Source organism: Anomaloglossus baeobatrachus, chromosome 4, assembly GCF_048569485.1.
Source record: "Anomaloglossus baeobatrachus isolate aAnoBae1 chromosome 4, aAnoBae1.hap1, whole genome shotgun sequence".
In the NCBI taxonomy this organism is placed as follows: Eukaryota; Metazoa; Chordata; class Amphibia; order Anura; family Aromobatidae; genus Anomaloglossus; species Anomaloglossus baeobatrachus.
The window spans coordinates 253,109,640-253,137,011 of NC_134356.1; the positions used below are offsets into that span (position 1 = coordinate 253,109,640).

Below are 27,372 nucleotides of genomic sequence, written 5' to 3' on the forward strand. Positions count from 1 at the left end.
ATGCTGGTTGAGCAGTCGCAGAAGGAGGGAGCCTTGATGAGGAGGTCGTCCAAGTAAGGGAGAACGACTACTCCCCTGGCGTGAAGAACGCTCATGGCGGCCGCCATGACTTTGGTGAAGACCCTTGGTGCGGTGGCAAGGCCGAAGGGTAGGGCTACGAATTGAAAATGGGAGCCTTGAACTGCGAAGAAGAGGAACTTGGTGATCTGGAGCGATGGGTATGTGCAGGTACGCGCCCTTGATATCTATGGAGGCGAGGAATTCCCCTTCGACCATGGATGCAATAATGGACCTTAGGGACTCCATTCTGAATCTCCGTACGTGCACATGTTTGTTCAGGTGTTTGAGGTCCAGGATGGGTCGAACTGACCCATCCTTTTTGGGGACCACAAAGAGGTTGGCATAAAAACCCCTGAACTTCTCGTCGTCCAGGACGGGTATTATCACTCCTGCTGTTTGGAGCGAGTGGATTGCTGAGAAAAAGGCCTTGCGTCGTTTTCGAGTCTTTGGGGGGTTTGAGAGAAGGAACCGACTCGGGGGTCTGGTCCGAAATTCTATGTGGCAACCGGAAGACGCAAGGTCTTGCACCCATTTGTCGTCTGAGGCGGCAGCCCAGATGTGTTGAAAGAGCCGCAGTCGACCTCCTACAATGAGTGTCTTCCGAGGCGCCAAAGGAGTCATGAAGGGGGAAAACGTCGTGGACGAGTCTCCCTAGTCCTGGACTGTTTCGGTCTAGGCTGCCATGACGAAGCGGGTTTTGGGGAGAGCTGAGAAGGTCGGTCCCTGAGTAGTCCGCGGCTGGTAGCGGGGGCAGAGCGGGATGTCGACCAACCAAATGAGTTCCAAAAGGAGCGGAACGAGGACTGTGGACGTCTGGTGAAGGTCGTCCTGGGCTTCAGCTGGGGAAGGGAGGTACTTTTTCATCCCGTGGTGTCAGAAATGAGCTTGTCCAGACGTTCGCCAAAAAAACGGTCTGGAAAAAAGGGAAAGCCCGTGAGAGACTTCTTGGAAGCAGAGTCCGCTCGCCATTGTCGGAGCCAGAGAGCTCTACGGATGGCTATGGTATATGAGGCAGGAAAAGCTGCGCAGGTAGCAGCATCAATGGAGGCCTGCATGAGGTACTCCGCCGCAGCGGCAATTTGAGCTGTTACCTCTGTGACGGTATGAGGGAACTGGGATTCCTCAAGCGAAGTGTTAAGGGATTCTGCCCAGACCGAGATCGCCTTTGCGACCCACACAGAGGCAAAAGGAGGGCGAGAGGGAGGAACCCGCAGCCTTAAAAGGCAGAGCGGGCGAGGTGCTCCACCTGTCTGTCTGTCGGGTCCTTGATGGAGGAACCATTGGGTAAAGACAGGAGCGTTTTTGTGGCAAGGCGGGAGAACGGGGGGGTCGACCGAGAGCGGATCGGCCCAGCCCTTAGGGGCAGGTGATGCAAAAGGGTACCGGGACTCCATGAGTTTACGGTTACCGAAGCGCCTGTCAGGCTTCTCCCTTTGCTTTGTGAGGATATCCTGAAACTCTGGGTGATCAGCGAAAACCTTTTGGGGTTTGCTTGCCCTCTTAAAAGAGACCACATGGTCAGTGGTAGTGGATGGGGGATCCTCCACATGCAGAGTTTGGTTGATTGCTACTATAAGGGAGTCTATTGCAGTTTGATCATCTGGGGAGGGTGAAACCAAGGAATCATCCTGGTACAAACAGCATTCTCCCTCCTCCAGCTCTTCAGAAGCCGTGGAGCGTGTGGCAGAGCCTGCCCTGTGTGCTCCCGAGGAAGAGCCCTGGGGGTCATGAGAGAGTGCTGGAGACACCCGGCCGTGTGATCTTTTCCTGATCACTGCAACCGGTGAAGCATGGGCCCGGATTACCTCAGAAGAATCCTCCATAGGGGTAGCCTCAGGCTATGTTCCGTCTAGGGACCCAGAAGGGTGTGGAGGACGACATTGCATAGCCAGCACCAGGTTCTGTGACAGTTTTTCCATGGATTGGGACAGAAACTGTGCCCATTCCAGTGGGCTGGGAGCCCTAGGCTCTGGGCTGACGGTTGCGGCGGTGGTGGCGGGGGGGGGGGGTTTTGGGGGGCTATAGGGGCACAGGACTCACAGAGAGAAGAGGTGTGTTTACAAGGTAGCTCAGCGTGGCAGGCAGTGCAGGCTGAATAAAAGACTATGTGAGCCTTAGCACTCTTAGTACCCTTAGAGTTCTGCATGTTCCTAATAGGAGTATGCCAGGAGGGGGAGCAATGATATGCAGAGCTACAAGTGAAGCAGTGGGAAGCTAGGATTGTACTTGCTTCGGTGTACCTCACCAGAATCAGCCGATGGCCCTGCGTCCTCAGGAAGGAGTCTCTGTGGAGATCTTCGCGCGTTTTCCTGGGGAGGCGGGGCTTAGCGCTAAAAGAGCGCCAAGAAGAAGTCAAGTGTGCCCCCCTGCTGTCGGCAGTAAAACAAAAAACGGCGGGAAGGGAGCCTCTGTGACAGTTTTTTTCCCCCTCCCTCCAGTCAGCACACAGCTACCAGTAGATTATCTCTGCAGGAGTCCCTGCAATCAGCAAGGGACTCCCAGTCCTCCAGCCAGTACACAGCTAGAGGGAATAAACACTGAGTTTGAGCCCTGGGAGCCCTCCCCCCGCCACCGTTAGATTATCTCTGCAGGATTCCCTGCAATCAGCAAGGGACTTTCCCCTCCTCCAGCCAGCACACAGCTATGGTGGGAATAAAGACTGTAAATTCAGCAGTCCTGGGAGCCTTCCCAGCACCGTCTTTGTCCCATTGTCTGGGAAATCAGTCAGGGGGGATCTCACCTTAACACTGCCTCAGTCCAGGCAGTGAAAATAGCAGAGTCAGCCTGCTGTGTCCGGCCACACAGGTGCAATGTATCAACTCAGAGCCTGCAAAGAGGGGCTGAGGAATTGTGCCTCTGCCCTGGGCTCTGGAAAATCAGTGTCTGTGGGACCCGTCGTCCAGTAAAAGGCAGCCCAGGATCCAGCGTCTCAGGATGGGGTACGTGGAGGCAACACTCCGCGTTCCCACCCGTTGATGGTATTGGGAGATCGGTCCCTAAGGGAAACCGTCGCCTTCAAAAAATAATAAAACCTTGAAAGGATGTGCCTCCTACAGACACTAAGCTAAAACTGAGGTTGCCTGGCCCGGCCAGGGGGTGTATACTGCAGAGGAGGAGCTAATGCTTTTTGCATCTACTTAGTGTTCTCCTATGGATAGGCAGCATAACACCCATGGTCCTGTGTCTCCCAATGAGGCGTCAGAGAAAGCTCACAAATAGTAATGGGCAGATCCAGACTGTAAACGTCCGGATCTGCGTTGGCTCAAAAGTACCCAAGAACTGTCCCTGGGCTCAGAGTTTTCAGTGACCTCTGAGTAGCAATCCGTGTTTGGCAACTCGGGTAATTAAAAAACAAAGGAAAAATAAAAAAAACAAAAAGGGAAAGCAGGCACCTTATACTTACAGACTCTCTTGCACGGCTGTACACTGCTTCTGGGCCGCTCATTAACCTTCATGGATATGCACTGCTTCCCCGCACACCGGCAGTCCCCATGTCTCTGGTTACAGTCAGACGCGCCCCCACCGTATGTGACAGCATGTGTGACTGCTTTCAATAAGAGATGCTGTCTGTGTATCTAGATTGCTGTAAAAATAAATAAATAAAACAAATTGTCGTAGGGTCCTCCCATATTATAATACTCAGCACAGATAAAGCATACTATGGCTACAGGCTGCAGCCTCCAGCCGTGTGCTTATTTTGGCTCTGTATCAAAAGAAGAGTGACCGCATGCATCTTTTTAAAAATTATTTAAATAATTTAAAAAAAAACAGCATGCAGTCCCCCCCCCAATTTTGATACCCAGCAATGATAAAGCAGACAGCTGGAAGCTGGTATTGTCAGGCTGGGTAGACCCATGCTTATGGGCCCCCCAGCATAAAAGTAGCAGCCGCCCAGGATTGTAGTATCCATTAGATACGACAATCCTGGAACTTTACCAGGGTCATCCTGATTGCCCTGGTGTGGTGGCAATCAGGGTAAAAAGGGGTTAATAACAACTCACAGCTGCCAATAAGCCCTAGATTAGTAATGAGAGAGGGTCTCATAGACACCTCCATTACAAATCTGTAAGTCAAAGAAATAAACACAAAACACTAAAAAAATCCTTTATTTGAAAAAAATACATACACCCGCTTTCACCACTTTATTAACCTCAAAAACACCCAGATCCAACGTAATCCATACGAGGTCCCATGACAATTCCAGCTCTGCTACATCTGAAGTGACAGTGCGCGGGTACAGATCGTGACCGCCCACTGTGGGCTTCAAGCATAAAATGACTTAGCTGCAAGGATGAGTGGTGACATCACTCAGGTTATTTGCGGTCACAGCTGGAGGTTCCCATGATCCTCCACCTGTGACCACTGGTAACCTGGCCTCATTGAGCTGAATAACCTCACCTCAGGTGAGGTCACAGTGTTAACTGATCTGCAGTTCCTGGCATAAAACTGCTGGGTTTTTTTGCCAAGAGATGCAGATTTGGTGCTGAAATTTCTACACTATATTCCTGCACCCAATCTACACCTCCTGGCAAAAAAAGTAGCAAAACACCATCACTAAGTTCAATGAGGTTACCTGAGGTCAGCTTACCTGTAGTCACAGGTATAGGGCTGTGAAAACCTCCAGCTGTGACCGCAAATAACCTGAAGCCCACACTTGTCGGTCAAGTTTTATGCCCACAACCTGTCACTTTACATGTAGCACAGCTGGAATCCTTGCAGGAGCTTGTGTGGATTACATTGGACCTGGGTGTTTTGGGGGTTAATAAAGGGGTGAAAGAGGGTGTATTTTTTTTTCAAATAAGGATTTTTTTAGTGTTTGTGTTTATTTCTTTTCACTTACAGATTAGTAAAGGGGGTGGTTTTAATAGACGTCTCCAATTACTAATCTAGGGCTTAGTGGCAGCTGTGAGATGTTATTAACCCTTACTACCCCGATTGCGACCGCACTAGGGCAATCGGGATGAGCCGGGTAAATTTCTGGGATTCTCACCTCTAACGGATGTGACAATCCTGGGCGCCTGGATGCTGCTATTTTTAGACTGGGGTGCCCAATAAGCAAGGGTCTCTCAGGCCTGAGAATATCAGTCTCCAGCCGTTGTCTTTATCATGGCTGGGTATCAAAATTTGGGGAGCACCGTGTGACTTTTTTAAAATTATTTATTTACCTAATTTAAAAAAGATGCATGCGGTCCCTCTTATTTTGATACACAGCAAAGATAAGTGCACAGCTGAGGCTGCAGCATGTAGCCGTATGCTTTATCTGTGCTTGGTATCATAATTTGGGGGGACCCTATCAGAGACGCGGGGACTGCCTTTGGGCGTGGAAAGCAGTGCATATGCATGAGAGATAATGAGCGGCACCAGAAGTAGCATTACAGCCGTGAGGAGACTGACCCAATTCCCCTATGCCTTTTACCACCATTTTTAAGTGCCTGTTTCGGGTCCCCATAGTCCGGCGTCTGACCAGAAACCCAGGATGAATTCCAGCCCCGAACCGGGGTCTTGTTTTAAACCGGGTTAGACCCGCGGATCACAGGTATTTGCTAGTCCACCCATCACTCATAAAGCATGCGGTTAAGTAAAGGACATTATTCCATCAGCCATAGATTTTTATTGTGAAATAACCATATGCTTGAAGCATATCAGGAATCCCCCACCTATAGCTCGGGAGCCACATGTGGCTTGTGGGCCACAACTTGCCAACTTGGTGCAATAACATGGTCTAATAAATGGCTCTGAAGAGCTTCATGGCTTTGTAAGTAAGCCGAAATAGAAGAGCAGATCTAGATGTGCATATGCTGTCCTTACAGAGATAAATTAAGGAAGCTTTAAGCTATACATACGGTAGCACGATGCTTCCAGTTATAAGGGGAGGGGGGATTTGATCTGGATCAAATAGTGTTGTGGGAATGATTGATGCAAAAATATCTACTAATGGATACGTGGGAACAACTAAATGAAAGTATATTCCTATTGTGAGATTTCTGTGTGAAACTTTGGCTGTTATTATACAGATAATGGGGGCTCTGGGTGTCACTACAGTGGAAGAAGAAGGAGCTAGATGTCACTATTTGGAGGGAGGCTCCGGATGTGGTTCAGGACCCTTTCTCTGAGCTGAATATGGCTCTTGTGGTAAGAAAGGTTGGGGATCACTGCAGCATTCATTTTACCTTAGGTGCTACTGTACAGAATAGAGCAGAAACAGCTGTGTTATTCCATATAGCCAAAAAATACAGATTATAATGAATTGAGGCTAAACTATGCATTGGTTTAACATATGCTCCAGGAGCTTTCTTGGAGTATGTGATAAGAAGTAGAAGACAGTGTGAAAAAAAACTTTAATTGATACAATTTTGGCTGCCATTCATAGCCGCCATTCATAGCCACCATTAATTTGGGTGGAAGAGTTTAAACAGTTCCTGTTGATTTGAGTAAAAAAATAAATCTTCAGTAAGGGTCCTCCCTCTAGCCATGGTGGTAGTCAGTCAGAATCTTATCTACTGAAATGATACAAGGTCCACTTATTTGGTGGTAGAGAGCTTCAGCTCTGCTCCACTAGCACATGGCTACCATTTTTACAGAACCCATGTTATATATGCAGGTTGTAAATGAGGTCGGTTAGAAGGGGATTTCAATTATCCAAAGAAATCGCAGACCAGGAGCAGTTTGCTTAGAAAAATTGTACCATCATCCATTCCCTGTAGACTGTGAGCCCTCGCGGGCAGGGTCCTCTCTCCTCCTATACCAGTCTGTTTTGTATTCTTAATTATTGTTGTACTTATACCCTCTTTCACTTGTAGAGCGCCATGGAATAAATGGCGCTATAATAATAAATAATAACTCTGCATCACTCACCATCCTCAGGTCCAACACTGAGTCTCCACCGCTGCACCTGGTGTCTGTTATTGTTTGCAGTGGTTATCTCCAGTCAGATTTGTTTTGTGTGGGGTTTTTAATAACAGGCAAGAATACTAGTGTGCTATTCTTTAGTTAACATTTCTAATCACCATTTGCAATGTTTAGAGAAATCGTTGTCACGTCAAGGCTTTTTACAGAAAGAATCTGCATTTTTCCCCCCCAACAGCACATCCATATACTATACCTCTACGTGCTCTAGGTTAGCTGTCCTCTGTACAAGCCAATTATCCTTCTGCAGCATGTCCCTGTACTTGGCGGTAAGATCGTTATATTGCTTGTTGGCAGTTTCTAGCTCTGATAAAGGAATGCTGCCATCCAGAGCTTTCTGTAAAGATGCCACCTTAAAAGCCGCAACATCCTGTACAAAAGGGAAAAAAGTTACTAAACTCACCATTCAACGGGAATATGCCTATTTACCAGTATTTCTGAAGAATTTAGACTGATCTGGTCAAACAAAAAACAAAAAGCGAAACCCATCCGCACTACCTTATATCTCTGCAGGTAGCCAATTCTTTCTCCCACAGCCACCTCCATATCAGATTCTTCACTCTTCAGTTTATCATTTTCTTTTCGCAAGTGCTGCTCCATTTCCAATAATGTAGTGTACCTCCTAGTCAGCGACTTCTCATTCACCCGCAGAACAGTCATTTTTCGGAAGTTTTCTGACAGCAGATTTTTCACTTCATCTGGCGCCATCTTCAGCGCTTCTAACAAATTCTGTGGCACAAAATAAAAACAATGCATTATATATAGTTTACGTGTCCCAAACGATTCGCCCAAAAAAATCCACAACACAGAGGATGTTTATTTAAAGGTTCAGCATCATTCTACCACTTTAATATTGTTAGTCTCTGCTTTGATTGAGTCTTGGAGAAGGGAGGTACAAGGGAATGCTAGAGAAGGTCACTGTCCTCTTGTTTCAGTTCTAGAATAGTCTAGTAGTCTGGAGAAGGGAGGTACAAGGGAATGCTAGGGAAGGTCACTGTCCTCTTGTTTCAGTTCTAGAATAGTCTAGTAGTCCCATCTTACATTTCTAGAGCTAGGAGGGACTTAAAGTAGAATTGAGTCCACATAAAAACTGCATGATGCACATACTAGACTCGTGTCTATCTGGGCCTCTGCCATATAGTACCAGCTTATATTGAGGCAGAGTATAATACAGGTTTCATGTCTGATTAGCAGTTGGTAATATCTTTGGATAGATTGCACATCTTTTGCAATATGATAAATTAGAATATATACACTACTCACAAAAAGTTAGAGATATTGGGCTTTTGTGGAAAATGTATGTAAAATGTAAACAGTTCATGCTACAGTAATATTTTATCATGAAAGTAGGGCATTTACATAGAAGCATGCAATGGTGATTTCCCCATCTCAAACAATGTATTGAAACAAAAGACAATAGTGGTGGGTACACCCCCCAAAATGTCAACGTCTCAATAACTTGTCGTGTGGCCTTGAGCATCAATTACAGCTAAAAAATGAGGTCTCATACTGTTCACATGTCTGCTGAGGCATGGCATCCCACTCTTCTTGAAGGACAGTCGTCATTGAAATTCTGGGGTACAGAATTAGAAGCCTCTAAACCATGACTGAGCTGATCTCATGGGTTTTTTATGGGATTCAGGTCTAGAGAAAGTGAAGGCCACTAATTTTCAGGTACCCCAGTCTCTAGTAGCCTTTCCCTAATGATGTAACCTCGATGAGCTGGAGCATTATCATCCATGAAGATGAAATTAGTCCGGTGTTGTTCATGCAGGGGCACAATGACTGTATTAATTATCTTACTCAAGTAATTGGGGCTTGTCACTAAGATTCACAAAGTGTAGTGCAGTTCTGTATTGACTAGATACACCTGCTCACACTATAACACCTCCACTACCAAATGCTCATCTGGTGACAACAGTGGCTGAAGCATAGCACTCTCCTTGATGTCTTCAACAGTGTTGGCTGCCATCATTTCTGCTCAGTGTGAATCATCTTTCATCACTGAACAGCACTGAGGTCCCCTGGTCCCTCATTCAGCAAGATAATGATGCCCATGAAGAGTGTGTGGTGAGGTACCCTTGTAAAGCACGCTGTTGTAAATGGTTTTGAATGGTCTGACGTGACACTTTGGTGCCTTTCACATCCCTTAAATGTGCCGGAGTTGTGTGGCATTCATCATTCGGTCCTGAAAGATATTGATCACAATGAAGTGGTTATCAGTGTGGGATGTGGTTAAAGGACATCCGCTTCAAATGCCATCTTGTGACTCTTCCAGTCTCTCTGTATCAATGTACAACCTGCTGATGATACTCTTGACACTGTAACCTCAGTGGTCAATTCCGTCTGAAAACATCCTGCTTGAAGTCCCGCAATGGCGAGCTACTGTTGATCACTTGTTAAGTGTCGTCTTGGTATCATTATGTGAAAATGTGAACAGCATGATGAGGAAGACTGTGTAATACCAATTTTAAGGCTATGTCCACACAGGTGTTTTGGATGCATTTTTTTGTATGCTTTTTTTCATTTGGTTTTATGCAAATACATGTTAACTATAAAGATGCTTTTTACAGTTCTGGAAAACCTATGAAATGGAAAACAGCTTCGTTTTTGAAAGAAGCAGCACTTCAATTAATTTAGGGTTTTCGCTGCTTTTTTCACCATTAAAACCAATTAGAGTAGAAAAACGCACCAGGGCGTTTTTTGGTGCTTTTTTTTGGTGAAAGAAACAAACTTTATTTAAAAATGTGCTGTAGACAAATGACATACCAAAAATGTAAAAAAATAAATAAATAAATACAGTAAAAACAAGGCAAAAAAAGTGTCAAAAAAGGCAACAAAAACTCCAGCAAAAAGCGTAGCTTTTTTACTCCCAAGAGATCAGGTGTTGCTCCAGAGGAGTCATTCTGTGTGAACATAGCCTAATTGAAGCCCGAATTTATTGGGCGATTTGTGGATCAAACACCTGTTAAGAATTTTGCCATAAGCTCATTGTTAGAAAACAGCAAGTAGAGCAAAAAAGAGAATTTTGTTTACTTACCGTAAATTCTTTTTCTTATAGTTCCGACATGGGAGACCCAGACCATGGGTGTATAGCTTCTGCCTCCGGAGGACACACAAAGTACTACACTCAAACGTGTAGCTCCTCCCTCCGGGCTATATACACCCCCTGGATGACAATCTAACCAGTTCAGTGCAAAAGCTGAAGGAGGACATCCACCCATAAGTAGAGATAGAGTAAAACTCGGAAAAACCGGAACCTCTGTCTACAACAACAGCCGGTGAAACACACGGAACAAGAACTGCCAACAGGCAACAGGGAGGGTGCTGGGTCTCCCATGTCGGAACTATAAGAAAAAGAATTTACGGTAAGTAAACAAAGAAGGGAATTTTGTTTACTTACCGTAAATTCCTTTTCTTCTAGCTCCAATTGGGAGACCCAGACAATTGGGTGTATAGCTATGCCTCCGGAGGCCACACAAAGTATTACACTAAAAGTGTAAAGCCCCTCCCCTTCAGCCTATACACCCCCCGTACTGATACGGGCTCATCAGTTTTGGTGCAAAAGCCAGAAGGAGGAAAAAATTATACACTGGTTTAAAGTAAATTCAATCCGAAGGAATATCGGAGAACTGAAACCATTTAACATGAACAACATGTGTATACAAAAAACAGGGGCGGGTGCTGGGTCTCCCAATTGGAGCTAGAAGAAAAGGAATTTACGGTAAGTAAACAAAATTCCCTTCTTCTTTGTCGCTCCTAATTGGGAGACCCAGACAATTGGGACGTCCAAAAGCAGTCCCTGGGTGGGTAAATAATACCTCATAATAGAGCCGTAACGGCTCCGTCCTACAGGTGGGCAACTGCCGCCTGAAGGACTCGCCTACCTAGGCTGGCATCTGCCGAAGCATAGGTATGCATCTGATAGTGTTTCGTGAAGTGTGCAGGCTCGACCAGGTAGCTGCCTGACACATCTGCTGAGCCGTAGCCTGGTGTCGCAAGGCCCAGGACGCTCCCACGGCCCTGGTAGAATGGGCCTTCAGTCCTGAGGGAACCGGAAGCCCCGAGGAACGGTAAGCTTCGAGAATTGGTTCCTTGATCCACCGAGCCAGGGTTGATTTGGAAGCTTGTGTCCCTTTACGCTGGCCAGCGACAAGGACAAAGAGAGCATCGGAGCGGCGCAGGGGCGCCGTACGAGAAATGTAGAGTCTGAGTGCTCTCACCAGATCTAACAAGTGCAAATCCTTTTCACATTGGTGAACTGGATAAGGACAAAACGAGGGTAAGGAGATGTCCTGATTGAGATGAAAAGTGGGCAAGGCAAATGGCCAGGGAGAAAACGCCTGAGCAGAGCACCACGACAGGAATATTTTCCACGTCCTGTGGTAGATCTTGGCGGACGTTGGTTTCCTAGCCTGTCTCATAGTGGCAATGACCTCTTGAGATAATCCTGAAGACGCTAGGATCCAGGACTCAATGGCCACACAGTCAGGTTGAGGGCCGCAGAATTCAGATGGAAAAACGGCCCTTGAGACAGCAAATCTGGTCGGTCTGGCAGTGCCCACGGTTGGCCGACCGTGAGATGCCACAGATCCGGGTACCACGACCTCCTCGGCCAGTCTGGAGCGACGAGGATGACGCGGCGGCAGTCGGCCCTGATCTTGCGTAACACTCTGGGCAACAGTGCCAGAGGAGGAAACACATAAGGAAGCTGAAACTGCGACCAATCCTGAACTAAGGCGTCTGCCGCCAGAGCTCTGTGATCTTGAGATCGAGCCATGAATGTTGGGACCTTGTTGTTGTGCCGTGACGCCATTAGGTCTACGTCCGGCATCCCCCAGTGGCAACAGATCTCCTGAAACACGTCCGGGTGAAGGGACCATTCCCCTGCGTCCATGCCCTGGCGACTGAGAAAGTCTGCTTCCCAGTTTTCTACGCCCGGGATGTGAACTGCGGATATGGTGGATGCTGTGGCTTCCACCCACAGCAGAATCCTCCGGACTTCCTGGAAGGCTTGCCGACTGCGTGTCCCACCTTGGTGGTTGATGTAAGCCACCGCTGTGGAGTTGTCCGACTGAATTCGGATCTGCTTGCCTTCCAGCCACTGCTGGAACGCTTTTAGGGCAAGATACACTGCCCTGATCTCCAGAACATTGATCTGAAGTGAGGACTCTTGCTGAGTCCACGTACCCTGAGCCCTGTGGTGGAGAAAAACTGCTCCCCACCCTGACAGGCTCGCGTCCGTCGTGACCACCGCCCAGGATGGGGGTAGGAAGGATTCCCCTTTCGATAATGAGGTGGGAAGAAGCCACCACCGAAGGGAAGCTTTGGTTGCTTGAGAGAGGGAGACGTTCCTATCTAGGGACGTCGGCCTCCTGTCCCACTTGCGTAGGATGTCCCATTGAAGAGAACGCAGGTGAAACTGCGCGAAAGGGACTGCTTCCATTGCTGCCACCATCTTCCCCAGGAAGTGCATGAGGTGCCTCAAGGGGTGTGACCGACCTTGAAGGAGAGATTGTACCCCTGTGTGTAGTGAACGCTGTTTGTCCAGCGGAAGCTTCACTATCGCTGGAAGAGTATGAAACTCCATGCCAAGATATGTCAGTGATTGGACCGGTGTCAGATTTGACTTTGGAAAATTGATGATCCACCCGAAACTCTGGAGAATCTCCAGAGTAACGTTGAGGCTGTGTTGGCATGCCTCTTGAGAGGGTGCCTTGACCAGCAGATCGTCTAAGTAAGGTATCACTGAGTGACCCTGAGAGTGGAGGACCGCAACTACTGTAGCCATGACCTTGGTGAAAACCCTTGGGGCTGTCGCCAGGCCGAACGGCAGTGCCGCGAACTGAAGGTGTTCGTCTCCTATGGCGAAGCGCAAGAAGCGCTGATGCTCTGGAGCAATTGGTACGTGGAGATAAGCATCCTTGATATCGATCGATGCTAGGAAATCTCCTTGGGACATTGAGGCGATGACGGAGCGGAGGGATTCCATCCGGAACCACCTGGTCCTTACGTGTTTGTTGAGCAGTTTTAGGTCCAAAACAGGACGGAAGGACCCGTCCTTCTTTGGAACCACAAAGAGGTTGGAGTAGAAACCGTGACCCTGTTGCTGAAGAGGAACCGGGACCACCACTCCTTCTGCCTTCAGAATGCCCACCGCCTGCAGAAGAGCCTCGGCTCGCTCGGGAGGCGGAGATGTTCTAAAGAATCGAGTCGGAGGATGAGAGCTGAACTCTATCCTGTAACCGTGAGACAAAATGTCTCTCACCCAACAGTCTTTTACTTGTGGCAGCCAGGTGTCGCAAAAGCGGGAGAGCCTGCCACCGACCGAGGATGCGGTGTGAGGAGGCCGTAAGTCATGAGGAAGCCGCCTTGGTAGCGGCACCTCCGGCGGTCTTTTTAGGGCGTGATTTAGACCGCCATGCGTCGGCGTTCCTCTGATCCTTCTGAGGCCTTTTGGACGAGGAGAATTGTGACCTGCCCGCACCCCGAAAGGACCGAAACCTCGACTGTCCCCTCCTCTGTTGGGGTGTTTTTGGTTTGGCTTGGGGTAAGGATGTTTCCTTTCCCTTGGATTGTTTGATGATTTCATCCAATCTCTCACCAAACAAACGGTCGCCAGAAAATGGCAATCCAGTTAAGCACTTTTTGGAAGCCGAATCTGCCTTCCATTCCCGCAGCCACAAGGCCCTGCGTATTACCACCGAATTGGCGGCTGCAACCGCCGTACGGGTCGCAGAGTCCAGGACAGCATTAATAGCGTAGGACGCAAATGCCGACTTTTGAGAGGTTATGGACGCCACCTGCGGCGCAGACGTACGTGAGTGCGTCAATTTGCGCCTGACCAGCTGAGATAGCTTGGAGTGCCCATACGGGTGCGAATGCTGGAGCAAAAGACGCGCCGATAGCTTCATAGATGGATTTCAACCAGAGCTCCATCTGTCTGTCAGTGGCATCCTTGAGTGAAGCTCCATCTTCCACTGCAACTATGGATCTAGCCGCCAGTCTGGAGATTGGAGGATCCACCTTGGGACACTGAGTCCAGCCCCTGACCACGTCAGGGGGAAAAGGGTAACGTGTATCCTTAAGGCGCTTGGAAAAACGCTTATCTGGATAAGCTCGGATTTTCTGGACTGCCTCTCTGAAGTCAGAGTGGTCCAGAAACATACTCTTTGTACGCTTGGGAAACCTGAAACGGAATTTCTCCTGCTGAGAAGCTGACTCCTCCACTGGAGGAGCTGAGGGAGAAATATTCAACATTTCATTGATGGACGCAATAAGATCATTCACTATGGCGTCCCCATCAGGAGTATCAAGGTTGAGAGCGGCTTCAGGATCAGAATCCTGATCAGCTACCTCCGCTTCATCATACAGAGAGTCCTCTCGCTGAGACCCTGAACATTGTGATTATGTCGAGGGAATTTCATAGTGAGCTCGCTTAGTCGGTCTGGGGCTGCGGTCCGTGTCAGAGACCTCACCCTGGGATCCATGAGACACCCCGGGAAGACATTGCTGTTCCAACTGAGGGGAACCAGGGGACAATGATAACACAGTGCCCCTGGCTTGAGATGCCGGCCTGGACTGCAAGGCTTCTAATATCTTAGCCATAGTCTCAGAAAGTCTTTCAGTAAAAACTGCAAACTCCGTCCCTGTCACCTGGACAGTGTTAACAGGTGGTTCTCCCTGGGCCACCCCTAGCAGAGGCTCCGGCTGAGAAAGTGCCACAGGGGCCGAGCATTGCACACAATGAGGGTCAGTGGAACCTGCCGGCAGTATAGCCGTACATGCTGCACAGGCAGCATAGTAAGTCTGTGCCATGGCACCCTTGCTATTTGTGGACGACATGCTGTTGTCTCCTCTGAGCAATACAGGAGGGTAAATAGCCACAAATCAACAGTGCACCCTACAGTGTAAAGTATAGACTATAATCATATAAACTATAAATACACTTCTGCACTAGTGGGGCCAGCACCACAGGTGCTGCTTACCGCCTGCGCAAAGCGTTTGTGTGGGCACCAGAATTCCTGCCTGGGTCTCTTTGAGCTTGTCTCTCCTCTCCAGCGTTAGCAGAGCTGAGAGGAATGGCTGCCAGCGTCCTGGGGAGAGGAGGGAGCCGTGGGCGTGACCCAGAAAAGTGCGGGAACTGGTGCCCCACTGTGCAGAGTGAGGGGGGTGGAGTATGCAAAGCATGCTCCAGCCCTCAGTGCTGCCGACCTGTACAGCGTCCCGCCCTTCCCCTGACTGGCAGGGCTGGGGGCGGGAAAAGAATGAGACTAGGCCGCAGAATCCGGGGACTATAGTTATAAGCGCGGCCGCCGTATAAGCGCGGTCGGCGCGGAAGTCCCCGGCGCACTAACAGTCCCAGCCGCGCCGCAGGGATAACCATGGCAGCGGCGGTCAGCGCGGCAGTCCCCCTACACAAATACACTCAGCGACGCTGAAGTGTATAGTGGCACAAATGCAGCCAGCGCTGCTGTCCCCGGTGCACTAGCACACCCAGCAATGCTGGAGTGTTGCTGTGCGCGGTCCCCACGGGGACACAGAGTACCTCCAAGTAGCAGGGCCATGTCCCTGAACGATACTCGGCTCCTATCCAGCATGGTCCTCAGGAGCTGTGGATGGAGCACGGTCTAATGTGCCTGGAGACCGATGGGATCCCACTTCACCCAGAGCCCTAATTGAGGGATGGGGAAGGAAAGCAGCATGTGGGCTCCAGCCTCCGTACCCGCAATGGATACCTCAACCTTAACAACACCGCCGACAAGAGTGGGGTGAGAAGGGAGCATGCTGGGGGCCCTGTTATGGGCCCTCTTTTCTTCCATCCGACATAGTCAGCAGCTGCTGCTGACTAAGCTGTGGAGCTATGCGTGGATGTCTGACCTCCTTCGCACAAAGCATAAAAACTGATGAGCCCGTAGCAGTACGGGGGGTGTATAGGCTGAAGGGGAGGGGCTTTACACTTTTAGTGTAATACTTTGTGTGGCCTCCGGAGGCATAGCTATACACCCAATTGTCTGGGTCTCCCAATTAGGAGCGACAAAGAAATTCTCTTTTTCTTCATCGTTCCTTATGGGAGACCCAGACCATGGGACGTCTCAAAGCAGTCCATGGGTGGGAAATAAACAAAACTGAGAAGTAGGCAAAACCTAACTTCACAAGTGGGCGACAGCTGCCTGAAGGATGCGTCTGCCCAAGCTCGCATCTGCCGAAGCATGAGCATGCACTTGGTAGTGCTTCGAAAAGATGTGCAGACTAGACCAAGTGGCAGCCTGACAAACCTGCTGAGCCGTAGCCTGGTGCCTGAAAGCCCAGGAGGCACCGACAGCTCTGGTCGAGTGCGCCTTAATCCCTGGCGGTGGGGGCACCTGTGAACACTGGTAGGCATCGGAGATGGCCGACCTAATCCAACGAGCTAGGGTCGGTTTAGAAGCCGAGAGACCCTTGCGCTGACCCGTGTTTAGCACAAAAAGTGAGGTGCACCGCCTAAAAGCGGCGGTGCGTGACACATAGATTCGGAGCGCCCGCACCAAATCCAAGGTATGCAACGCCTTCTCAAAGCGATGCACAGGGGCCGGACAAAGGGAAGGCAATGAAATGTCCTGGTTAAGGTGGAAAGGAGATACCACCTTAGGGAGAAAATCCGGAGTCGGACGGAGAACCACCTTGTCTTGGTGAAACACCAAAAAAGGTGACTCCGAAGAGAGCGCAGCCAAATCAGAGACTCTCCTGAGAGAAGTTATGGCTACTAGAAAAACCACTTTCTGTGAAAGTCTAAACAAAGGAACCTCCCTAAGAGGCTCAAAGGGGGGTTTCTGTAAGGCCGTGAGGACCAGATTAAGATCCCAGGGATCCAAAGGCCGCCGGTAAGGAGGAATGATGTGAGATGCGCCCTGCATGAAGGTGCGCACCTGAGCCAGTCGGGCGATACGCCGCTGGAATAATACCGACAGAGCCGACACCTGTCCCTTGAGGGAATTGAGGGACAGTCCTAGCTGCAGACCGGACTGTAAAAAGGACAGGATGGTCGGCAAGGAGAACGGCCAAGGAGCATGGCCGGAAGAGCGACACCAAGACAGGAAAATCTTCCAAGTCCTGTGGTAAATCTTGGCCGAGGAAGACTTCCGAGCCTGAGTCATAGTGGAGATGACCTCAGAAGGAATGCCTGAAGCCGTCAGGATCCAGGACTCAAGAGCCACGCTGTCAATCTGAGAGCCGCAGAATTCTGGCGGAAGAACGGACCTTGAGAGAGAAGGTCTGGGCGGTCCGGGAGATGCCACGGCATTTCTACGGACAGACGGAGCAGATCTGGGTACCAAGCTCGCCTGGGCCAGTCCGGAGCAATGATTATGACCCGACGGCCCTCCATTCTGATCTTGCGCAGAACCCTGGGCAAGAAAGCTAGAGGGGGAAACACATAGGCCAGACGGAACTGGGACCAATCTTGAACCAGCGCGTCCGCTGCGAAGGCCTGAGGATCGTGGGAGCGAGCCACGTAAACCGGAACCTTGTTGTTGTGCCGGGATGCCATTAGATCCACTTCCGGAGTGCCCCACTTGCGGCAGATTGACCTGAACACTGCCGGATGAAGGGCCCACTCGCCGCTGTCCACGGTTTGACGGCTGAGATAATCGGCCTCCCAGTTTTCTACGCCTGGGATGTGGACCGCGGATATGGTGGACTTGGAGTCCTCCGTCCACTGAAGGATTCGTTGAACTTCCAACATTGCCAGGCGGCTGCGAGTCCCGCCCTGGTGATTGATGTAGGCAACCGCTGTCGCGTTGTCCGACTGGACTCGAATGTGCTTGCCCGCCAACAGGTGGTGAAAGGCTACGAGAGCTAGAAGAACAGCCCTGATTTCCAGCACATTGATCGAGAGGGCTGATTCGGACGGAGTCCAAGTGCCCTGTGCTCGGTGGTGGAGAAATACTGCCCCCCAGCCGGAGAGGCTGGCATCCGTGGTGAGGATCACCCAGGACGGAGTCAGGAAGGAGCGTCCCTGTGACAGAGAGAGGGGCCGAAGCCACCACTGAAGAGAGCTCCTGGTCTGCGGCGACAGAGCCACTAGCCTGTGCAAGGAAGAGGTCCGCTTGTCCCAACAGCGGAGAATGTCCAGCTGCAGAGGACGCAGATGGAACTGGGCAAAGGGAACCGCTTCCATTGACGCCACCATCTGACCCAGCACCTGCATGAGGTGCCTGATGGAATGACGGCGGGGCTTCAACAGAGAGCGAACCGCCAGATGAAGGGACTGCTGTTTGACTAAGGGCAGCTTCACAAGTGCCGGCATAGTCTCGAATTGCATCCCTAGGTACGTAAGTTCCTGGGTCGGGGTCAGAGTGGACTTGGGCAGATTGACAAGCCACCCGAATTGAACAAGCGTGGCGAGAGTGAGCGAGACACTCCGCTGGCAGTCTGCACTGGATGAGGCCTTGACTAGAACGTCGTCCAGGTAGGGGATTACTGCCAACCCCTGGAGATGCAGGACCGCAACCACTGCTGCCATGACCTTGGTGAATACCCGAGGGGCCATGGCTAACCCGAAGGGGAGAGCCACGAATTGGAAATGTTCCTCTCCGATTGCAAAGCGTAGCCAACGCTGGTGTGAAACCGCAATAGGCACATGCAGATAGGCATCTCTGATGTCGATGGATGCTAGAAAATCTCCTTGGGTCATTGAGGCAATGACCGATCTCAGAGATTCCATGCGAAAGCGCCGCACCTGAACATGCTTGTTGAGAAGCTTGAGATCCAGGATGGGCCGGAAGGAACCGTCCTTCTTGGGGCCTAGGAAGAGGTTTGAGTAGAAACCTCTGAACCGTTCCCGGGCGGGAACCGGAACAATTACTCCGTTGGCCTGCAAGGATGCCACGGCCTGAGAGAAGGCGGCGGCCTTGGAGCAGGGGGGAGTGGACAGAAAAAATCTGTTTGGCGGGCTGGAAGAAAATTCTATCCTGTAGCCGTGGGAGATGATATCCCGCACCCACTGATCGGAGACGTGTTGAAACCACACGTCGCCAAAGTGGGAGAGCCTGCCACCGACCAAGGACGTTGCTGGCGCAGCCAGATAGTCAAGAGGAGGCTGCCTTAGTGGCAGCGGCTCCTCCGTTCTTCTGAGGACGCGGTTTCGCGCGCCAGTTGGGTTTACGATCCTTGGCTGAGGTAGTGGACGAAGCTGAGGGCTTAGAGGATGACCAGTTAGAGGAACGAAAGGAACGAAACCTCGACTGGTTCCTGCCCTGGACAGGTTTCCTGGTTTTAGTTTGTGGCAAGGAAGTACTCTTCCCGCCAGTAGCTTCCTTAATAATTTCATCCAGTTGTTCACCGAACAGCCGGGACCCAGCAAAGGGGAGCCCAGCAAGGAACTTCTTAGAAGAAGCGTCTGCTTTCCACTCTCGAAGCCACAAGATCCTGCGGATCGTGAGAGAATTAGCGGAAGCCACCGCCGTGCGGTGAGAAGCCTCCAGAATGGCAGACATGGCGTAGGATGAAAAAGCCGAAGCCTGGGAGGTTAAGGCAACCATCTCGGGTATAGAGTCCCTGGCGAGGGAATGTATCTCCGCCAGAGAGGCAGAGACTGCCTTAAGAGCCCACACTGCTGCAAAAGACGGGGAGAACGAGGCTCCTGCCGCCTCATATACAGATTTGGCCAGAAGGTCAACCTGGCGGTCAGTGGGATCCTTAAGAGAGGTGCCATCGGCCACACATACGACTGTCCGGGCTGAGATTCTAGACACCGGAGGGTCAACCTTTGGGGATTTAGCCCACTCCTTAACCACCTCTGGTGGAAAGGGAAAACGGTCATCAGAACTACGCTTTGGAAAGCGTTTGTCAGGACAGGCCCTGGGCTTGGTAACAGTGGCCTGAAAACTGGAGTGGTTAAAAAACGTACTCCTAGCTCTCTTAGGAGAGGTAAACTGGTGTATTTCTACCAGAGAGGCTTGTTCCTCTGACACTGGTGGATTGAGGTTCAGTACGGAGTTAATGGATGCAATCAAGTCACTAACATCCGCATCACCCTCAGATAAGTCAATGGGGTACATAGAGGTAGCGTCTGAGCCCACAGTAAAAGTATCCTCCTCGCCTTGCACCTCAGCTCGTGAATCGGAGCCGTGGGACGAGGAAGGAGAAGGGTCCCTGCGTCTCCGTTTAGGAGGACGGGGTCCTAAAACCTGCTCTGAGAGCTCTGCAGAGCTCGGAGCAGCAGAGGCGCCCTGAGAAAGGGGCTGATGCATGGTCAGCAGAGTCCGGGACAGCTGTCCCATGGAGTCGGCAAAAGACTGGGAAATAGCTCTGGAAAAAGATGCTACCCAAGTCGGGGGTTCAGCCACCGGGGCTGGAGCAGCCGGAGGGACCACTGAGGAGGCTCCAGGCTGAGGCACCACCATGTTAGAGCAGGCATCACAATGTGGATATGTGCTCGGTTCTGGCAGAATGAGCTGACATGCAGTGCATATAGCGTACAGTTTAGCAGCTTTCTTGCTCCTAGTGACAGACATGCTGCTGAGGTGGAGGCTCTGCAGTAAATAATACACTCCTGTAGAATGACCCCCTGAGAGTGTATAATAAAGCCCACAACCAGAGGTTGTGGCTTACCAGACCGTGTGTGCCCTCCGGATTCCACAGCTCGGACCCCCAGTGAAGCGTCTGCTTTCCAGGATGCAGCAGCTGCAGCAGCCAGCGCCGATCAGTGTGAAAACGCTGATAAAATGGCGCTGGAGTGAGGAGGGGGGGCGGGGATTAGCCCAGTAGTGGGAAACCGGAGGGCCAAGGAGAGATACAGGGGAGGGAAACATCTCCTCAGAGAGGAGTGTCCTCCCCTCTGCTGAACGGCCGGTGGGCGGCGCCACACTGTTCCCCTGCATGAATCATGCAGGGGAAGCTGAAAACGAAACTAGGCCGCAACTGAAGCCGGGGCCTAGATTTTTACATGCGGCCGACGAGCAGGCACCGTCGGCGCGGTTCTCAGGAAAAACCCAGAGAACCGGCCGGAATTCACAGCAAAGTCAAAAGACACACTCTCCCCTTAATAAATGTACCCGGGACCCCTGAAAAACGTCTCAATACTTAGCTTTGAGACGCAGGGCCAAGTCCCTGGGGGGGGGTTAAACGCTCCATCCGACAGGAACCTGACAGGGCTGCGGATGGAGACCGGTCTCCTGCAAGGCAGAAAGACCCGTGATGGCTCCCACTTCAAGCCAGAGCCACAGGGGATGGTGAAGGAGCGCGGCATGTGAAGGCTCCAGCCTTGTAAAGTCAACCTTAACAGCACCGCCGACACAGTGGGGTGAGAAGGGACATGCCGGGAGTCCAGACTGGACCCGCTTTTCTTCCATATCTTTGAAATCAAAAATCTTAAAAATTAAAAATCAGAGAATGCATGTGTGTGTGACCTCCTGAACACAAAGCTTTGAACTGGTTAGATTGTCATCCAGGGGGTGTATATAGCCCGGAGGGAGGAGCTACACGTTTGAGTGTAGTACTTTGTGTGTCCTCCGGAGGCAGAAGCTATACACCCATGGTCTGGGTCTCCCATAAGGAACGATGAAGAAAGTCACATTAAGTTCACCTGAAAAGGTTAGAATGCATTATAGGATCATCCTGAAATTTCACACTAAAGAGATATATCCCTAGCTTTTTGTGAGTAGTGCATATACTGTATATTTTAATACCGTTCAATTAAACTGTATCATTTCCTTCAGCCATCATTGTAGATTTAATTTGGTCTTGCCCTTTTGAATCCATTCTAAAACGTGTTTCTGTCCACTGGATGAACAAATAACTGCAAGCATTTTGATTACTAGACCAGTAAATTGTGGAGATGTGAAAAAAATAACAGCTGAAAAGTGATTTATGTAATATATTATTTTAGTTATATACCGTATTTTTCGCTTTATAAGACACACCTGATTATAAGACGCACCCCCAAATTTGGTGAAGGAAAAGAGACATTTTTAATAAATGGGGTCAGTCTTATAATGCCAGTGTCCGTCAAACAAATCATATAGGGTATATGCCCCTCATAGCCCCCCATCCTAAAATTAGCCCCCTTAATCTGGATATGGCCCCCTTATATTGAATATAGCCCCCTTGTGCTGGCACTCGTCCCCTAGTGATGCCACATGTCCCCTATGGCTGGCACACGTCCCCTATGGCTGGCACACACCCCCCTGTGGCTGGCACACATCCCCCTGTGGCTGGCACACGGCCCCCTGTGGCTGGCACACGGCCCCCTGTGGTTGGCACACGGCCCCTATTGCTGCCTATGGCCCCCTGTGGCTGGCACACGGCCCCTATTGCTGCCCATGGCCCCCTGTGGCTGGCACATGGCCCCTATTGCTGCCCATGGCCCCCTGTGGATGGCACACATCACCCTGTGTTCGATATGGCCCCCATGCTGCTGCTTATGTAAAATAAACTCTTTCCTTACCTTCTCAAGTGCTGTCCTCCCTCGAGCCTCCCTCCGTGCTGCTGAGCTCCTGCACTTCCTGGTTCTCAGTGCCGGTCATGTGATCGGCACAGCAGAGTGACATCTCTGCGTGCATGATCACAGCGGCAGGAGGGAGACACCGGGGAGACACGCTGGAGGAGGTAAGTAAAGAGTTTTTTATTATACTATAGGCAGCAGCATGGGGGCCATATCTAACACGGGGGGGGCATGTGCCATCAAAGGGGAGCACAGGCACATATAATATGCGCCGCTCCCCTAGCCCATCACCGCGGTGCGGTTTCAGCACCACGGTGATAGACAGCGGCAGTGCATATTATATGGGCGGGAGCAGGAGATCTCCCGCTGCAGCGTTCACCAGCCTCTACCAGCCTGCCTCAGCCTCCAGCACCGCTCCAGAGCTGCCCCCACCTCCCCTGGACCCTGCAGTATATAATCCATATATCCGGATTATACGACGCACCCCTAATTTCCCCCAAAATTTGGGGGAACAAAAGTGCGTCTTATAAAGTGAAAAATACGATATTTTTATAATTGTAACTCCTTTTTCATTACACTTGTTGAACTTACTGTATGTCTCATGCTACAAAACTGAGAGTTTAATACAAATGCTGCAGATAACACAGGTAAATGTCTTGCTTATCAGTTCTGTTTCTTTCTTGTAATAGATGTTGCTTTAATATAATCATGTCATGTGAATGTACAGCCATAAGGAGCAGAGGGCATCATGATAAATTCACTAAGGTCTGGGTCCCATCTTTGTCCAAATTTACCCTGTCTCCATGACATAAGACCATACCCCAGATTCATCAAGACTGGTGATTTTCCCATTGGTCTTGGATGAGAAGGGATGGTGGAGTCAGATGGCCCTGATTCGTGAAGAGACGCACGGCTCTTAATGAATCAGAAGTGTCTGCTGAGTGGCATGCGCCTCATTAGAAATCCTAATCCAGTTCCTGGTGTCCTGCTTTGTACTGTTCACATCTGGATGCTTAGCAGTAGGGGTGCAGGTTGTTGGACCCCCACCAATCTGCACTAACGACTTATCCTAAAGGTATGTAAGGAAATACAATGGAGGCTCATGAAACAAGTTTTGAGTGTTGTTATATGACCATGAGATGTAAAGTACTATAGCACTCTTAATCAAATGCTGATTCAAACAACTGTTCTGGCTGTCATAAAATATTTTACAACTTTCCATTGTGTTTTCTTACATTACCACATGCCTGAACACAGAGGCAAACATTCCTAGATGTGCCAGTACTAGAACGCTCTTTCAATCAAATGCGATTAGAGCTGTTGTGACTGTCACAAAACCAAAAAGGTGAAACCTCCTTTATGTATTACCACATCCAACTATATTCTGTAGCTCTCTGCTTTTTACCTCTAGCTTCCAGATTTAATCCTAGGGATAATTAATCAATACCATAGTAGTGGCAAACTGATTTAACCCCTTAACGCAAAATCATTTACCTTTACTTGATTGTGGGGGCGATTATGAGTGGAGAGGGCTCAAGAGCTGAGCTCTGTCTACACACAATTGATGCCACTTATGTCACTTAGTCGTCATGTGTGTCTATCAGCAGCGGACAGAGCTAAGCTCTGATTGCTGCTATTTACCATTCAGTCTCTCACGGTGGCGCTTAAATATTTGGCAATAAAAACTTCAGATATTTTTTTCACCACTTAACATAAAGTGAATCTGTCAGTGAGTTCATCCCTCCCAAGCAGTCTATATGAGCATACAGATCATAGAAGGTTGAATAAAGGGATACCTTGAGATCTGCAATTCGATGTCTTATTCCACAGACATCCATGTTTTTCTTACATGCAAATGAGCTTTTAAGATCCCCCTATGAATCTGCCTCCAAAGCTTATTTTAATTTAATGGGGGAGTTACCTGTTTGAGACATGTAATGACTGACAGTTCTGATATCACAAAAAAATAACTGTGGAACAGAGAAACACAATAGGGTCTTACCCGGTAGGTAAATTAAGGCACACTAACCTTTGCAGGTTGTAAAAAAGTCACAACTCCTTAATACACATGTAATGGCGGTGATCTGATATCACTGCAGAGCTGTGTGTGATTATGAGATCAAACATAGTACAGCATAGTGACAAGTACAGCAGAAGTGAACTTTCTCTCATTACAAACACATTAGCATTTGTCCTGTCATAGTGCTGGCAGATCTGCTGCAGAGCTGTGCCTGATTATAATGAAAAGTACAGCAGACTTGAACCTTGTCCAATTATAAACACATTTGCAGCTGTGTTCTCAGTGTTGTCAGCTGTGCTATACTGCCAACCCCTCCAGACTCACACGGTCTGCCAGTGAGATGGAAGATGAAACAGTATGAGAGAAGACTGCAGTGCAACTGTATCTATAATGAGGAAAAGTTCAACTCTGCTGCACTTTCTTGGTTAGGCCGATGTCACACTTGCGAGTGAATCGCGTGAGCATCGAGTCGCATCACGCAGGTCTCCGGAGAGCAGCTGCATGCTCCTTTCTGGAGAGCGGCAGGCCATGCCGGGTGATGGGACTCGATTCTCATGCAAGTCACTCGCAAGTGTGACACTGGCATTATAATCAGGAACAGCTCTTCAGCAGAGCAGACACAAGTATGAGAAGACAACTGTAGCTGTTGTACTGTATTAGTTCTGATCTGACTATAGAGCTGCGTGTGATTACGAGAGTAAAGTGTCAGTCATTACATGTCTCATACTGGTAATGCCCTCTTTTGTTCAAAATAATTTCTGGAGGCAGATTTTCATGGAGCGCTATGTCTGGCCAATAGTTCATAACAGCAGATATCAAGGCATCCTTTATATTCCTTTCTGTGACCTGCATGTCCATATAGACGTGCATGCAAGTCTGCTATTACCATAGTTGTACCTATCGGGAGAATCAGGTTTCAGAATAATTTTTACCACAGAATAAATGTTGGAAAAACAAACCCCAAAAATCATAGCATTATATATGTGTATATACTTGAAATTATTTTCCTGAACATAAAATATTAAATTGAATGGTGTTATTCATGATGACAATTTGTCCTGCAAAAAACAAGCCCTCATAAGGCTGTGTTAACACAGAAATAAAAAAAAAAAGTTATGGATCTTGGAATGGGAAAGAAAAATCCCCCCATTGTCTTAGGGTACTTTCACACTTGCGTTCAGCGCAGTCCGTCACTATGGAGAATAGCGCAGTCCGTTAACGCACTGCGCTATACTCCATAGACTTGTATGGACAACGCACTGTAACGCAAGTGTCAGCGTTGCATTCGCTGGACGACGCAGCGTTGTTATTTTGACGCTGCGTCGGGCGGAAGAAACGCAGCATTGAACGTTTTTTTGAGCAGCGCAATTCGTAGGATTTCACTGCGCATGCTCTTTTTTTTTTTTTCTTCATAAAAATCACAAACTTTATTTTGTCTTTCGGTGGCCGAACGTTCAGCTGAGCCCCCGGCCGCCGGCATGTGAGCGACCGGCTGCTGGCATGTCCAGCCACCGGCATGTGAGAGCACTCAGCTAAGCGCCCGGCCGCCGGCATGTGAGAGCGCTCAGCTGAGCGCCCGGCCGCCGGCTATTGAGAGCGATCAGCTGATCGTTCACAATAGTCTGCTCCCGGTAAAACTGTAAAGAAGAAAAAAAAATTAAAAAAAAAGCTTTCCATTGTTTTGTACGATCCGTAGCATCAGTTGTGCCACTATATGCAATGCATCCGTTACACAACGCAATGCTACAGAAGCCGTCCAACGCAAGTGTGAAAGTAGCCTTAGCCTTAACAGGTTAAGGAGAGTCACACTAGCTAGTGCAAGACCTAAACTGAACTAAATCATGATGTTAATGCAGAATCATTGATACTGTACATTAAGAATGCTCCCGAAAATATAGACTTTAATTACAGAAAAGCATATCACTGTTTCCTGAAATAGTGACAGTGTAATGAATGCACATTGATAATGCACATGGTAGGCACTTACCATATATTCCTTTATTTGTACAGTATCTTGTTCTTTTTCACCTTCTAATTTAGAAATTTCTTCCTTCATTCTTTTTATGTCCACCTGCCAGGACTCTCTATCACTGCATGAAAAAAAATAAATAAAATATAGGTACCGGCCAGCCTGCTCAGACACCCACTAAAATCAAGGATTATCCAAGCCAAACTATCAATTTAGACTAACAAGATATAACAGGTTCTGTATAAGTTTCTAAAAGTGAACTTCTGTCTGTCAATGTGATGTCACCTAAAATTAATTTTTCGATTCTTTTGAGGACTTAAAAGAAGTATCCATGATCCCGTGCCTCAAAGTGCAGAAGATCATTACTGTTGTCACACACAATGAAGGCCTTATTAGCCAAGATGTGCACGGAGCATGTGTGGATGCAACACCCCAGTTGTGTTCCATGCAATCACAGACAGTGTGACTTTTGTTTAGGCTAGGAACAAACCACCTCAACCAGGATGTCAGATGGGGAAGCCCAGCGCATATCGCTGTATGCCTACAGCTTTGTCAGGCAAAGTGAAGGTGTGCTGAAGCCTGCCCATATTTAAGGAGTCCAGGACCAAAGATCATTAGGGTAAATAAATAAAGAAAAGCTCCTGTGATTAATTACTGCCCTAGGTATGTGTGTAGGTTGTGGACAACAACCAATATACACAACCCAACAGTGGGAACATAAAAAAGAGAATTTTGTTACTTACCGTAAATTCTTTTTCTTATAGTTCCGTATTGGGAGACCCAGACCATGGGTGTTTAGCTTCTGCCTCCGGAGGACACACAAAGTACTACACTTAAAAGTGTAGCTCCTCCCTCTGAGCTTATACACCCCCTGGTAGCCAGTCCTAGCCAGTTTAGTGCAAAAGCTGAAGGAGAATAGCCACCCACAAGTAGAACCGATTAAGAACCGGAACAACCGGAGACTCTGTCCACGACAACAGCCGGTGATAACAC

General features: G+C 49.1%; 1 protein-coding gene across 5 annotated transcripts in view; it reads right to left on the minus strand.

Annotated features, from left to right (window-relative positions):
* CEP290 (centrosomal protein 290) overlaps window positions 1-27,372 on the minus strand; it is a 451,099-nt gene that overhangs the window by 257,031 nt on the left and 166,696 nt on the right. For all 5 annotated transcript variants that reach the window (XM_075344782.1, XM_075344781.1, XM_075344784.1 and 2 more), the window contains 3 exons: window positions 26,398-26,500; window positions 7,465-7,695; window positions 7,163-7,336 (listed from right to left, as the gene is read on the minus strand). In XM_075344782.1, the coding sequence (XP_075200897.1) occupies window positions 7,163-7,336; window positions 7,465-7,695; window positions 26,398-26,500 (508 nt within the window). The remainder of the gene's footprint in view (window positions 1-7,162; window positions 7,337-7,464; window positions 7,696-26,397; window positions 26,501-27,372) is intronic.